Genomic DNA, 15,256 nt, shown 5'->3' on the forward strand with positions numbered 1-15,256 from the left:
TAGTGCTCTTACCCACTGAGCCATCTCTCCAGCCCCAAACAGGTATTTAGAGCTGGCTTGTTGTGGGATTATATGCCTATATACTCAGGAGACTGAGTTAACAGGATCAGCAGCTCAAAGCCAGCCTGGGCTATGATGTGACCAAATCTCAAACAATAAAACAAACAAAAAAAGGAGACTATTTCAGTTACAGAAATTCTATCAGAAAATTCTGAGAAGACTAAAAAGAGATTTTTTTTTTTTAATTGAAAGAACTGAAGTCACATGTGGTGGCACACACCTTTAGTCCCAGCATTTGGGAAGCAGAAGTAGGCAGATCTCTGTGAGTTCAAGACTCTCCTGGTCTACTTAGTGAGTTTCAGAGATACATTTAAGATCCTGTCTCAAAAAAAAAAAAGTGGGGTGGGGGAGCGGAGCAGGAATGAAAAAGGCAGACTCTGGATTGAGGAGACGGCTCAGCCCTCAGCATGCATTGCTTTACACACACAAGGCAGCTTCACAACTGTTCCTAATTCCAGTTCCAGTGAATCTGGTGCCCTCTTCTGGCCGCCTCAGGGATCAGGCAAAGATGTGGAACACAGACAAACATGCATCCATAAGCATACTGCATACACACATAATATATATAGTATATATTACACATAGTATATATACTGTGTGTGTGTGTGTGTGTGTGTGTGTGTGTGTGTGTGTGTATTTAAAGATCTCGAGTGTAAGTCATCAAAAAGTCACTATAAGATTCAGGGCGTTTCTAATGATGTCAGAGTTCAACTGATTCAAAATTTCAAAACTTGGACAGACTCTTCTTTAGCTTTAGAGATTTAAGATAATACCTAATTAATACTATTCTGGGCTTCTTCTTGCTCCCAAATTCATAAGGGGATGCTTTTAATTTAAGACTTCTCCACCATGAGCCCAGGAACTTGAGCCCTGCTTGAGCAATATAGAATCAACCCATTTCTAAAATTAAAAATAATCATTTTTTTTAAAACACAGAGAACAACTGTGGGGTCCCCATCCTAACTGATACATCTACAATTCAACTGCTACATCCAAGGCTCAGGGAGCAGAGGGGAGAGGATGTGTGTCTTCGTTTGGATTACTGTTGTTATGATGAGACACCATAGCCAAAAGCAAGTTGGGGAGAAAACTTTTATTTATTTATTCTTGGCTTATACTTCCACATCACAATCCATCACTGGAGAAGTCAGGACAGGAACTCACACAGGGCAGGAACCTGGAGGCAGGAGTTGATACAGAGGTCATGGAGGATGCTGCTTACTGGCTTGCTTCTCATCACATACTCAACCTGCTTTCTTACAGAACCCAGGACCACCAGCCCAAGGACGGCACCACCCACGATGGATGAGTGATGTGGCCCTCCCACATCAATCACTAATTAAGAGAATGCCCTGCAGCTGGATCTTATGGAGGCATTTTCTCAACTGAAGTACTCTTCTTTCAGATGACTGTAGCCTGTGCTAAGTTGACATAATACTAGCCTGCACAGGGTAGAAAAATTGTAAGGGACAGAGGACTGGGACATTTGCTAGAGGATAGTGCCTTCTCCACGACAGGTCACCGCACCCGTGAAATCTTGACAATATGGTTGTCTAAACAAGGCCAGCACAATGACAACACTATTGCCATTTGCTGGGAAGAAAGGGAGAATCCATCTTTTCCAGGGATGTGCCCCGATTGGTTATGCAACCCGAGTGCCCGTCCCTAAACACATAAGCTCTAGTTTGCTTCCTGTTGCTGTGATGCTCAGCCCGACCAACAGCAACTCGGGGAAGAAATAGTTTATTTCATCTTACCACTCTAAGATCACACTGCATCACTGAGGGAAGTTAGGGCAGGAACCTGACAGCAGGAACTAGAACAGAAAATATGGAGGACTGATGCTGACTGGCTCCATCCATGGCTTGTTCATCTCATTTTCTTATATAAGCCAGGACCACTTGGTAAATGCCACATCTATCATTATTCAGACTTGTGTACAGGCCTATCTTATGAAGGCATTTTCTCAATTGAGGTTCCCTCTTTCCAGGTAACACTATGTGTCACATTGACAAAAAAAAAAAAAAAAAAAAAAAAAAAAAAAAAAACGAACCAGCACAACATATATCCCTAAAGACATAACTGAATGCAACACTGAATAGATTCAGCACGTTGCATTTATATAGACAAATCTATTTACCTACCTGCGTGTGTGTGTGTGTGTGTGTGTGTGTGTGTGTGTGTGAAACAAGAAGAAATCATGATGTTGAGATAGAGAGAGGCCACAGGAGCAGTTGGAGGAGGGAGAATAGGGGGTGAAATCATGTAAATATGTACTCATGAAACTTTCAAAAACGGTAAAAGAAATGTTAATAATTAAAACCACAATTAAATTTGTGTTCCTAAAAAAGTTTTATCTCTGCTCAGTGTATACTTGTAAATGTGCTGAGTGCTCGGCAGCATCTGGAGCTGCTGAAAACAACAAAAGACAAAATAGACGAGTTTAATGCTCTTGTGCTCTTGCTCACTGGCTGAATCTGAAATAACTTTAGAAAGATTCATTGCACTGTTAGCTCTAATATTTCTTGTAACATACAAGGTGATTGGTATTTTTAATTTTTTCCCCTTCTTCATTTTTTTTAAACTTTATCTACTATGGATTTGTATGAGGGTGCCAGATCCCCTGGAACTGGAGTTACAGACAGTTGTGAGCTGCCATGGGTGCTGGGAACTGAACTGAGGACCTCTGGAAGAACAACCAGTGCTCTTAACGGCTGAGCCATCTCGCCAAGGTTATGGGTATTTTAATGATTAAAAAAAAAAAAAAAAAACAAGGCCTGAGTTCAATTCCCAGCAACCACATGGTGGCTCACAACCATCTGTAATGGGACCTGATGCCCTCTTCTGGTGTGTCTGAAGGCAGTGACAGTGTACTCAGATACATAAAATAAATAAATCTTTTCTTAAGAAGGCAGTATTTTTTATTTTCTCAGATATTGTAATCGTTTGTCCATAACACATATGACAAACTTCAAGTTCTAAAAGAAAAAAAAAAATAGTGTTAAAACAGAAGTTTCACAAGAAAATCCTAATAAATACATGAAAAGTGCTGACAAGATGGCTCCAGGTCAAGGCGCTGGCCCACTAGACTGACCAACTGAGCTCTATTTCCAGGACTCACATAGTGGAAGGAGATCCAACTCCCATTTGATCTTCACACGCGTGCCGCACACATATAATAAATAAACTTAAAAAAAAAAAAAAAAGACAGAAAAATACCAAAACTCTTGTAGGCAACGAACCTTAAACAGCAAATAAATATCACAGGCCACAGGCAAATCCTCTGTTCCATTTTATGTAGTTCCCAAATAGGTAGAAACTAGAATGTTCCACCCAGAATTCAAGATACAAAAAAGATTACTCTTTTTTGCTTTAAAAAAAAAATCACTTTTATGTATGCCTATGTCTGTATATAGGGAAGTCAGAAGGAACTAAAATTCCCCTGGGGCTGGAGTTAAAGGTAGTTGTGAGCTGTCTTGTCTGGGTGCTGGGAATGGAACGTTGGTCATCTGCAAGAATAATATGTGCTCTTGGCCACTGAGCCATCGCTCCAGCCCCGTTTTCATTTTGTTTATTGAGATGGGATCTCACAATGTAGACCAGACTGGCTTCAAACTCATGGAGCTCTGCTTGTCTCTTGACTAAAGAGATCTGGGATTAAAGGCCAAAGCTACACTTCGGATTTCCCGGCTCAGGTTCGCTCTTCTGTTGCGCGAGGAAACTCCGAGCCAGCAGCACCTTTCTTTCTAGCGCTGCATTGTGTAATGCAGACGGAGGGTGGGAGTTGTAACTCCCACCTAATCCTCCAGCCCGTGAGAGGCGAGGGAGTGGGCGTGTTGGAAGATACTGAGAAAAGATGACGGGGACAAAGGAAATATGCACAGCCTGGGTTTTAACCAAGTTCTGCGGTGGACGAGTGGAGCAGTGAGGAAGGCACGCAGGTTGAGCCGGTTCCTCGCCTGTCGATTTTTCCCTCGCGAGGAAGGCTGGGCGCACTGCGGCCTTTGCGCAGTGTCCTAGGCGTGCACGGGGAGGGTTGGCCGGTGATGCGGCCGACGGCTTCTGAACCTTGGGTTCCCGCTCCTCCATCCCAACCATCCAAATCACGGATGAAAAGGGCTCCACTGTCGTTCAAAGACAGTCACAGAACCAGGAAAGGCACACTTGGAAGTCCAGGGGCCAATGGCGGCCCAGCAACCCTGCCGCATCAGAGAACGGACGGAAGCCGCCACCCAGCGGTCTGTTTTGGTACTACACGGAAAACGCCGTGGAAAGACGGGCTCTGCGGCATCTGGGAGCCAATGAGCTCTCGGGCTGCATAACTAATTTCTTTTTCCTACTGGTTGCTATAGCTGTCAATCAACAATCTGCGCAATATTTATTGGAACTAGCATCCATCATTCTCTGTAAATCACGAATCACATGCTTCTGTCCCCGCCCATCTTTACGCCTTAAGAACGCCTCTGCGTTTGACACATTCAGGGAGTGTCTTTATTCCATTGGCTAGGTGAGGTCCCGCCTCTCCGATTAGCGGAAATGAAAGATCTCTTACTTCCATTGGCTGAAATTTGCAAACTGTGATTGTCTATCAAAACTATGAACTCACGTTAGCTCCTAGGAAGTTCGGGCCCGGAAAGGGTGGGCTTTGCGAAGATGGCGGCTCCGGTGAGTTCTGTCTCCTTGCTTCTTCCCGGAAAGGAAGGAATCTGTGAACGTTTCCTTTCGCCTCCACGGATCGAGGCAAACCGTTGGCACCATGGAGGAGTAGTGATGAGAGTTGTTTCAGGGATGCGCTCACCTTGACACAGCGGTAGCGTATGTCAGATGAGAGGGAGGGTCAGACGCTGCAGGTTGGCTGGTTCCGGACAGGAGGCTAACCCCAAATTCAGAATGAGCTTTGTAGGGAGAGCCTGGTGACCATGGCGGGCCGTGATCCGGCCTTAAGGTGGGAGAATGTTCCGAGAACATCAGCAGAGATAGCGTCCCATGTACAATGTGGCTGGGGCGTAGAGCAAAGGCAGCCGCGAAGTTTGGCGATGAAATCTCCGGTCTTTTCCAGTAAATTGGGGAGTGTGGTGGGAGGAGACTGGCTGTGCGCCGAGGCTGCCTGCCCCTGTGCGGGGGGGGGGGGGGGGGGAGGGGGGAGAACGACCCAAAAGTCGCGACTGTTTTGAAGGAAAGGAGGGAGTTTGATAGGCAGTACGTTCAGCCATCGTCATCGCCTAAAGTAAGAAATTGATCACCTTTAACTGTCCCCTCCTATCTGTAGGAGGTGCTGGAGTCAGACGTGTCAAGTTCGATAACACTTTTGAAAAACCTCCAGGAGCAGGTATGTCTTTCTTTTAGAATAAATCAGTCAGGGGTTAACTTTGACTTCTTAAGTCTCATCCACAGACTTTGATGATTCGAATACTACAAAATTATCTTAGGTGTAAAATAAAAGCCTTATATGCGCTTCATGAAAGTTCAAAATAATTCATTCAGCACCCAAAGAAATACAGAAAGCTGTTTTTTCCCCATTTACTTATTTATTTATTTATTTTATTTAGTCACTTTACATTCCGATTGCAGCCACCCCCCAGAAAACTGTTTTTTAAGTTATACCCAAACTCCTTTATTTAAATAATAACTAAGAAAACAGATGTTGACAATAGTGACATATCGCTATAAGTGCCACTTAATATGCATTTACATAGTAAGTTCTAGTGGTACAGATAAAATTACACTCCTTGGCCTGTTTATGGTCCACACCTTTAAACCCAGCACTTAGGAGGCAGAGGCAGGTGGATCTCTGTGAGTTCAAAGTCAGCCTGGACTGTATAGTGAGTTCCAGAACAGCCAGGGTTTCATAGACAAACCCTATCTCAAAAAACAAAAATAAAAACAAAAAACCCCACAAACAACAAAAGTCACAGTCCTTGTCTCCACTGTCTGGCTCCTCATCCCCTTCACTTGGTTTCTTAATGACCCCTCCCCCAGCTTTAGACAGCACTATGACGATGTTTTCCTCTGCCTCTTGGAGAACTGTTGGAAATGCTCAGTTCAGTGGTGTTCAGTAACAGCATTTCAGATCATTTTTAGGTGGCATTATCTAGTATTTATCCTTCACTGTTCATAGACATTACTTGTGGTCAGGTGAGCTATTCAGGTTTAACTTGGCTAATTTCAGGTGATGGCTGTCACTGCACAAATCCAAGCACTGACGACAAAAGTTCGAGCTGGAACGTATTCTACAGAGAAGGTAAGGGCTCCTGCACAAGCTGGAGGGCCAGCTCAGTGGTTATGTCACCCGTCCAGGGAATCTGAGTTTGGTTCCCACCACTTGTGTCTACATGACCCACAATTCTAGCTCCAGGGCATCCCATACATATGTGCTGCGTGTATGTACATACACATAAATAAATGTAAATCTTGGGGGGGGGGTACTTGAAGAGGGAAGACCTCCTCCTATGATGTGCTTGCTGGTTTGGTCTGGTTTTTACTGTAGGTTTGTTGTGTGGTGTATGTCCTAAGAGCTAGAGCTTCATCTAAAAGGGGTAATGTGTGGGTTCTGTACAGGAATCTGGCAAGAATGCAGACCAGAAGACTAGATAGGAGTAGTGGCAGTCATTTTACAGAAGTCAGGAGCAGTGATATGCCAGCCAAGCAGAGAGTCAAAAAAAAAGTATCTCAAAGAAAGCAGCGGGGTTTGAGAGTAACTACGTGCCAGAGATATTCACCATTGAATGTTGTGGGGGAGTAGGTGTTTTTGTGGATGGTGTGTGTGTGTGTGTGTGTGTGTGTGTGTGTGTGTGTGTGTGGTGTGTGGGCAAGACGTAAGAATGGAGTCGTCACTCTGAGCAGCCATGTAGGACAGCCGAGGAGTTGCTCTTTTGTTTCTTACAGTCTTAGATGATGTCAGTTTGGACCGTGGTGACTTTTTATACAGAAGTCCCCAGCTTCATTTCCTGTCACTTCAGTTACCTGAGATTAACATTAGTCTGAAAATACTGAATGTGAAGTTTCAATTACACCTCCTGAGTTTAAAATGATTTATTTGAGAATATAATTGAGGTATTTGATATTGCTAGTTGTTGTCTTTTTTTTTTTTTTTTTTTGGTTTTTTGAGACAGGGTTTCTCTGTGTAGCCCTGGCTGTCTTGGCACTCACTTTGTAGACCAGGCTGGCCTCGAACTCAGAAATCCGCCTGCCTCTGCCTCCCGAGTGCTGGGATTAAAGGCATGCGCCACCACGCCCGGCTAATTGCTAGTTGTTGTCAACCTCTTATACTAGGTTGTAAATGAAGGTTTATTATTTGCATAAATGATTGGGAAGAACAGTGTATATAGGATTCAGTGCTCTGCCATTGCAAACATCCATCCATTGGCACTTTTGGAATGCATCACTTGCAGATAAAAATGCCACTAATCTGTGGTGAGAACCCATTGACTGAAAGATGCATCCAAATTTGAGACGCCACACTGTGAAGATGATGTATCTGAAAATGAGATGCGGGAGCTTCCACTCTTCCTTGAACCTTTTTTCCCTCCTCGTTCTGGTTTGTTTGTTTGTTTGTTTGTTTGTTTAGACATGAGCCTGCTATGAAACATGGGCTGGCTTTGAACTTGTGACCTTACTTCTCCACCTTTCAAGTGATGGATTTTAGATTCTCTGATGTGCAGTGAAATAGGCTAGCTTTCGAATTAAAATTTAAAGAAAAAAAAATCAAAAATGTATAGAACATCCTTGGGGATTATTAGTGTCAGTAGACGCCAACCCTTGACTGCTTTACCAGCGTGAACTGGAAAGCTCTGCTGTTATTTTTCATCTGGGCCTTTGAAACAGTCTCTCTATGTCACCCTGACTGGCCTTGGAACTTATGATGACCCTCCTGCCTCCACCTCTTCATTTCTAAGATTACAGGCACAAACTACCATGCTTAGCACTAGTGTGTGTGTGTGTGTGTGTGTGTGTGTGTGTGTGTGTCTTGTTTATTGTTTGTTTTGAGACAGGGTCTGGCTGTCCTGGAATTCACTGTGTAGACCAGGCTGGCCTTGAGCATGTGCCACCATGCCCAGCCCAAGAGAATATTTAAACAGAATATTTCATGGGTAAATGAAAATATAAGGGGCTGGTGAGATGGCTCAGCAGGTAAGAGCACCCGACTGCTCTTCCAAAGGTCCTTAGTTCAAATCCCAGCAACCACATGGTGGCTCACAACCATCTGTAACAAGATCTGACTCCCTCTTTCGGTGTGTCTGAAGACAGCTACAGTGTACTTACATATAATAAATAAATAAATCTTTAAAAAAAAAAAAGAAAATATAAAAATCATGTAGTGTGTCAATAAGAATGAGTGATTTTTTTTTAAAGCATGGGAGCAAAGCAGATTTTTATATTTTTAGAATAACAAACATTTTAAATCATCTTTTTTTAAAAAGATGTATTTATTTTATGTATGTGAGTACACTGTAGCTGTACAGATGGTTGTGAGCCTTCATGTGGTTGTTGGGAATTGAATTTTTAGGACCTCTGCTCGCTCTGGTTAACTCCCCTCGCTCAGTTCCTGCTCACTCCAGCCGGCCCAAAGATTTATTTATTGTTATACATAAGTACACTGTAGCTGACTTCAGATGCACCAGAAGAGGGCATCAGATCTCATTACAGATGGTTGTGAGCCACCATGTGGTTGCTGGGATTTGAACTCAGGACCTCTGGAAGAGCAGTCGGTGCTCTTACCTGCTGAGCTAGCTCTCCAGCCCTTAAATAATCTTTTTCCTACCTGTTGCTTTTGTCCATACTGTTTATTACTTATTCTTCTTACTTTTATTATTTGTTATTATTTTGTGTGTGTGTGGTTTTGTTGTTTATTTGGTTTGGTGTTTGTTTTTTAGGCATTGTCTCACTGTGTAGCTCTGGCCGTCCTGGAACTCACTATGTAGATCAGGTTAGCCTCAAACCTGCAGAGATCACCTGCCTCGATATGAGTTTTTCTCACATGCTTGTAACCCAGTTGGAAGGTGACGGTGCTTCCGAGCGCACTTCTCAGGTTCTCCCTGCCTTTGCTCTGGGCACTGCTGCTCTTTGGTGCTTCAGTAAGTGTTGGCTCGTCTGTAGTGCAGATGTGGGGTAGCTTAGCTGTTATGAAGTGTTTACAGGTTACCGGGTGCTTTCTTGTTATCTTATTTGTTTAAAAACCAGTTTCTGAGGCTAGTACAGGAATACTGTTATTTATTTTCATGTCAGAAGTTTACAGTCTCAAGTTCAAGTAACATAACCAATATTTAACTACCAGATGCATAAATCAGACTTTAAACTCCATGGCTTATTCTTTGCAGTACACTAGGAGTGCTGTAGGAGCTAAGCATGTAGGCACACCCTGGACTCAGGCCTTGACGTTGAACTGAGTATGACTTGCATTTGAATTCTTGCTGTGTGATTTTGGCCAAAGTATTTAACCTGTCAGACATACATTTTCCCACAGGGCTGTGGACTGTCAGTATCATTTTATGCAGATAGAAGACTTCTATTTAATGTTTGCAGATATAATTATTACTATATTTTGTTTGAAGATCAATGCATTTGCTTGCTGTATTTTTTTAACTGTATATATCATTCGGGGTTAGAGAGTGAACCACATTCTAGATGAGCGCTCTACTTCTGGGCTACCAGCCCTATGACACAGTTTTAACTTTGACAACTTTGGCGGATATATAATTTAGTGTGAGCGTGAAACCCACCTAATGGGAGGAGGAGGAAACTGCCTCCATAGAGTGCCCTCTGACCTCAGTGTATTCAGGGTTGGATGCATGTGCTCACAAATGCATTCGCATCTTACATAATAATAGATTTTTTTTTAGAAGGTGTATGTATCGCACAGCCCCATTGGAACCTTATTATAACCACTTTCTACAACTTTTGTCTACATTGATTTAGTCCCATGTCGGTGTCTATAAATCATTTGTCTAATCTGTACTGTGATGGGGATAAAATCAGTAATTATTTTGGATAAATTAAAAATTGGCTCTATATGGAGGATTCTTTGGTTAAAACTTGGGAGGGCCTGTCAATGAGACTAGCCCAGTGGTGCTGCTGATACGCACAAAGGCAGGGTGGTCCCCGGTCACAGAGTCGTGTGCACTCGGATGTCAGAAGCTCGGAGACTGCAACACTCTTAGTCTTTGAGCCACTTTTGGCTGCTTCTCAAGACCCAGCCCTTATCCGTGGGAACGCATCTCACGACCTCCTGTGGATGTCCGAGACTGTGCTGTGCATGTTTCTCTGTGGTCTGCAGTCTTCTGCACAGCTCCAGGGTTTCGCTGTCTTTCCACATTTTATGCCCTTGGGCTGCTTTTTGTCACTACTCTCATGTATATGTTGGGGATGGAAAATAGGGCTTTCCTGGAACAAAAGCTCCTTGATAGCTGTGACCGTAGACCTGGGGTGGCTGCTAAGTGACTGGCAGCATTTGCGTTGTGGGTACACCAGGGAAAGGGTGATTCGTGGAACATGGACTAGCTGGGGAAGACATGACCTGGTAAGGAGCCTGAGCTGCCCCTTCTGATTCTTTGGCTAAAACAAAGACTATCTCTTACTGTTTTAACTCAGGGTCTGAGCTTCCTGGAAGTGAAAGACCAGCTCTTGCTCATGTACCTTATGGATCTGAGCCACCTCATCCTGGACAAGGCCTCTGGAGCATCTCTGCAGGGACACCCCGCAGTTTTGAGACTGGTGGAGATTCGCACAGTATGAGTCTTAGTTTCTAAGGCTTGCACTCCAGGGCTCTTATGGGAGTGAATGGGAGGTGTTTTCGTCCACATTTGCTCTACTTTGTGAATGTTTTAGTTGCCTTATCTGAAACAACACATGGATGCTGGTGTGTGCCTGATTTAGGAAAGAAACTGTAATCCTTTTAAATTATCACATTGTAGGTTTTAGAAAAACTTCGTCCATTGGACCAAAAACTGAAGTATCAAATTGACAAGCTGGTCAAGACGGCAGTGACGGGCAGCCTCAGTAAGTGGGAGAGCCGTCCTAAAGTTGTGGGGTCACTGCAGAGTTCAAATCTTGTAAACTTGGATTTCCTGTTTCAGGTGAGAATGACCCGCTCCGTTTTAAGCCTCATCCCAGCAACATGGTGAGCAAGGTAAGGCTTGTGTCCGCCAGAGATTAGCCCTGTGCTGTGCTGACCCTGACCTGCAGGGCCCGCTCCAACTTGTGGCTGGAAATGCTTCACCCGACGTGAGGCTTCCTTCCCTGGTTCATGGCTCCATCTTCCTGTGGTGCTCCAGCCCTGGGTGCTTTGCTCACCTGTCCACTAAAGCTTCCTGAGCTTGCAGGAATCACTTTCTTTTGTAGTTGAGCTCTGAGGATGAGGAGGAAAGTGAAGCAGGAGAGGACCAGTCTGAGGCCTCGGGGAAGAAATCGGCAAAAGGCTCAGCTAAGAAATACGTCCCGCCACGCTTGGTTCCAGTACATTACGGTAGGAGTTGTGGCTGTCCCTCCTGGGTGGGAGTTTTGTTTCTGTTCTCTTTTGCCTGTTCTGGAATAACTCATGTGGATTTTCATCACACAGATGAGACCGAAGCTGAGCGGGAGCAGAAGCGCCTGGAGAAAGCCAAGAGGCGGGCGCTGAGCAGCTCTGTCATCCGGGAGCTGAAGGAGCAGTACTCAGACGCCCCAGAGGAAATCCGGGATGCTCGACACCCTCACGTCACTCGCCAGAGTCAGGAGGATCAGCACAGGTCTGAGCTCTTGCATTTAGAAATTCTCTCAAATCTATAGAGCGCTGTCCTCGCGCTGTGTGTGAACGTGGTTCCGTCTGGCCCAGGAAAACCAGCGTGATACAGAAAGTGGAGAGAGAAGCTTGGGGTGGCACTTTTACATTGGTGAGGTTGAAGAACAGATAAGAGCTAGAGGAAAACTGTTTTGTTTTGTTTTGTTTTGTTTATTTTTGTTCATTTGTTTTTGTTTTCTTCTACCTACTGAGGCTCAAGTAAACTCTACGTAAAGGAAAATAGCATCAGTTCTTCATGTGGGGCTTTAGTAGGCGGCCTTTCACCATCAACATCACCGGTCTTACTTTGGGTAGAAAGCGGTAAAGACAGGTTCTGTACGGTGCTGCAGTCATTATATGTGTGGTAGAACGGTAGACAAACAACTAGCCTGAAACTAGCTGGTTAGTGTTGCTAGGTGCAGCTTTTATGGCTGACGGTTTTACAGAAGAGCCCATCAGGAGGCCTGTTCCACAGAGCGGAATGTGACAACTCTCTCCTATGTACGCTGTCGTTGTGTTTGGACCGTAGATCCATCCCTAGCAGAGAGGGGATCCCAGCAGAGAGCATTTTAGTGAGGAAGTTGGCGACCGAACATCCTCACACATATCCTTAGCTAAAAATGGTATTGATCTCTGCACGTCCTGAGGACTCTGGATGAGAACGGAGAAGCACTGGGTCTAGGTTCAGGCTATCGTCTCCCGATCCTTGTCTGAACCTTCTGCAAACTCTTTCCGTCAGGGTCAACTATGAAGAGAGCATGATGGTGCGCTTAAGTGTTAGCAAGCGAGAGAAAGGACTGCGAAGGCGAGCGAGCGCCATGAGCTCCCAGCTTCATTCCCTCACACACTTCAGTGACATCAGTGCTCTGACAGGGGGCACTGCTCATCTCGATGAGGTAAGAGTAAGGTACGGTGGTAGCAGGAGCCGCCATGTTGTTAGCCACACGTGGGCTTCATACAGAAAGCTCGGGCAAGGGTGCTGGTGCTTAGAATGCGGGACTATTCCTCGCTTCTGTTGTCTGCAGGACCAGCATCCTGTTAAAAAGAGGAAGAAGCTACCTAAAAAAGGCCGGAAGAAGAAAGGTCAGTGACCCAGTAGGCATTAGGTGCCACGGGAAGTCTGAGTTGGCATGCCATCTCTCAGGAACTTGTCTCAGGTCTTGTCTGTCCCTTCCATGATAGTCACTAATCTCTTTAGGGTGGCTTTTTTTTCTTTTTCTTTTTTTTTCTTTTCTACTTTTCTTTCTCAAGCTTGAAATCATTGTCTCTCGCAAGGCAGTCTCTACATTATACTTCTGTGGCCCCACAACTCACGTTTCAACTGTCTGTAAATAGAAGTATAAACACATCACCCGAGGGAGGAGATGGCTCTCTACCTGCTCATGCTCCTGTGAGTCCTAGGACAGAGAGTGCTGCCTCAGAGCACGCCCCCGGCCTCAGAGCACACCTCAGAGCACACCTCCTAGAGCCCTTCTCTATGGCCTTCGGCTTTTCCAGCCATTCTCTGCCTCACTCTTGGCTCCCTTCTGTTTCAGGTTTTCGGAGGCGCTGGTGATGTGATGCGCTTACGCACGATCTTTTGGTCATTCTGGGATGCTTCTAACTTCACTGTGTGTAGGTGTTTGCCTTGGAAATGTGGAAAGTGCTTTACTAAATAAAATTAATTTTGTTTATGAGTGAAAGACATTTTTTGCCATACATTGTATGATTGGAATTGCTAGGCGCGTGGGCTGTATTCAATAAAAGGATAGTGGGAAGGGGAAGACGATGTTTTGGGAGATGTAGGAAAAGCTTGGTTTGTTGTTTTCTTTGGTAATATATTTTTCCTAGAAATTGGGAAATTATTATTTTACAAAATAGAGGCAGGATGAAGTAATCTGCCTCCCTAGCCCTAGTCCCAGCTCCCTGCAGGAGTTCAGAATTAGAAAATCACATTGGTTTTAGTGTTTGTTGATCTGTCCAGTTTGGCCACCAGGTGGCATTAGTGGCTCAGGAAACTTGTGGTCGCTTGATAAACTAAAAGCCAGGTAGGTTGGTTCTGCCCCACTTTTCTGGACTCATCTCTTCTAATGTCCTGCTCGTAAGGGCTGATCTGTGCTCACTCCTGGGAAGGATTTGTGAAGAGCAGCTGAAGTGACAGGCAGAGAGTCGGTGTAGGCATGACGACGTGGGGCTTCTCTGCCACTCCTCCATGAGACCTCAGTTTACCTGGGTCGATGAATCCAGCCCTTTTAAAAACTGTGTAGGGCTGGTGAGATGGCTCAGCGGGTAAGAGCACTGCCTGCTCTTCTGAAGGTTCTGAGTTCAAATTCCAGCAACCACATGGTGGCTCACAACCACCCATAATGAGATCTGACGCCCTCTACTGGTGAGACTGAAGTCAGCTACAGTGTACTTATGTATAATAATAAATCTTTGAAAAAATTAAAAAACTGTACAACTGTCAGCAAGTAGGGCACAGAGTCCCTAGTGTGACAGCTTGGAGAGTGGGCACCCTCCAGGAACTGGAGCCAGACCCAAGCCAGGATCCACATCTGAGCTCTCTCTGCAGAGAGTAACCTCTGTTGGTGAGAGTCTATAAACCCACCCTCCCCATGCCCCATGGACTGAATTCGGAGTTCTACTGGTCATTCTGATTGGTGCAAGAATCAGCCAACTACAACCTGGTAGAAGTTGGAACACTATTCTTATGGTTGCTCTACTAACTGTGGTCATGGTGAAATCATTTAATATCTTTGTCCTTTACTCTTCCTCAGATAGAAACACAAGTGTGCTTGAATCCAGGGGCTACACCTCATTGGGTAAGAGTACCTGCCTGTGAGCATGAACTTGAGTTCTGGTACCCAATACTCACATGAAAAGTCAGGGAGTAGGGTCTGGCAAGAAGGCTTAGCGGGTAAAGGTGCTGGACAACCTGAGTTTATCCCTGGGACCCAGGAGGGAACTGGCTCCTGAAAATGTCCTTTAGATGTCACATGCCTATGTCCCCTCCCCACAAAATTTGAAAAGAGTAATATTAAATAAGTCAGGCATGGCTATACACACCTATAACCTCCTCCCAGCATTGTGGCTGACAGAGACAGGATGGGTGAGACTTGTGGCTGCCAGCTCAGCTCCAGGTGCAGTGTGAGGGACAGTGTAGAGCAGAGCACCCATGCTGTAGGCAGTGGCACGCACACCTGTGCAGTGTGCGTCATCCATGCAAACGCAATTAAAAAACATATATATATATATATATATATATATATATATATATATATATATATATAATTTAATGTATGTGAATACACTGTAGCTGTCTTCAGACACCCCGGAAGAGGGCACCAGATCTCATTATAGGTGGTTGTGAGCCACCATGTGGTTGCTGGGATTTGAACTCGGGTCCTTTGAAAGAACAGTTAGTGCTCTTAACCGCTGAGCCATCTCTCCAGCCCCATATCT

At 44.7% G+C, this 15,256-nt stretch overlaps 1 protein-coding gene and 1 long non-coding RNA gene across 2 annotated transcripts; one reads left to right on the forward strand and one right to left on the reverse strand.

Annotated features, from left to right (window-relative positions):
• Positions 1-1,138: 1,138 nt before the first annotated feature.
• On the reverse strand, positions 1,139-5,118 carry LOC147001878 (uncharacterized). The gene is made up of 2 exons (XR_015044650.1): positions 4,667-5,118; positions 1,139-1,237 (listed from the first exon to the last, which is right to left on the reverse strand). It is a non-coding gene; the product is annotated as an uncharacterized LOC147001878 (long non-coding RNA).
• Positions 4,580-13,497, forward strand: Ngdn (neuroguidin). The gene is made up of 11 exons (XM_021181790.3): positions 4,580-4,725; positions 5,330-5,389; positions 6,230-6,301; positions 10,648-10,785; positions 10,971-11,055; positions 11,133-11,185; positions 11,398-11,521; positions 11,615-11,783; positions 12,555-12,711; positions 12,841-12,898; positions 13,351-13,497. The coding sequence occupies exons 1-11, from the start codon at positions 4,714-4,716 to the stop codon at positions 13,368-13,370; spliced, it is 948 nt and encodes a 315-aa protein (XP_021037449.1). The 5' UTR covers positions 4,580-4,713; the 3' UTR covers positions 13,371-13,497.
• The last annotated feature ends 1,759 nt before the right edge of the window (positions 13,498-15,256 follow it).

Source organism: Mus caroli, unplaced genomic scaffold, assembly GCF_978045245.1.
Source record: "Mus caroli unplaced genomic scaffold, Mus_caroli_1 scaffold_12, whole genome shotgun sequence".
Taxonomy (NCBI): domain Eukaryota; kingdom Metazoa; phylum Chordata; class Mammalia; order Rodentia; family Muridae; genus Mus; species Mus caroli.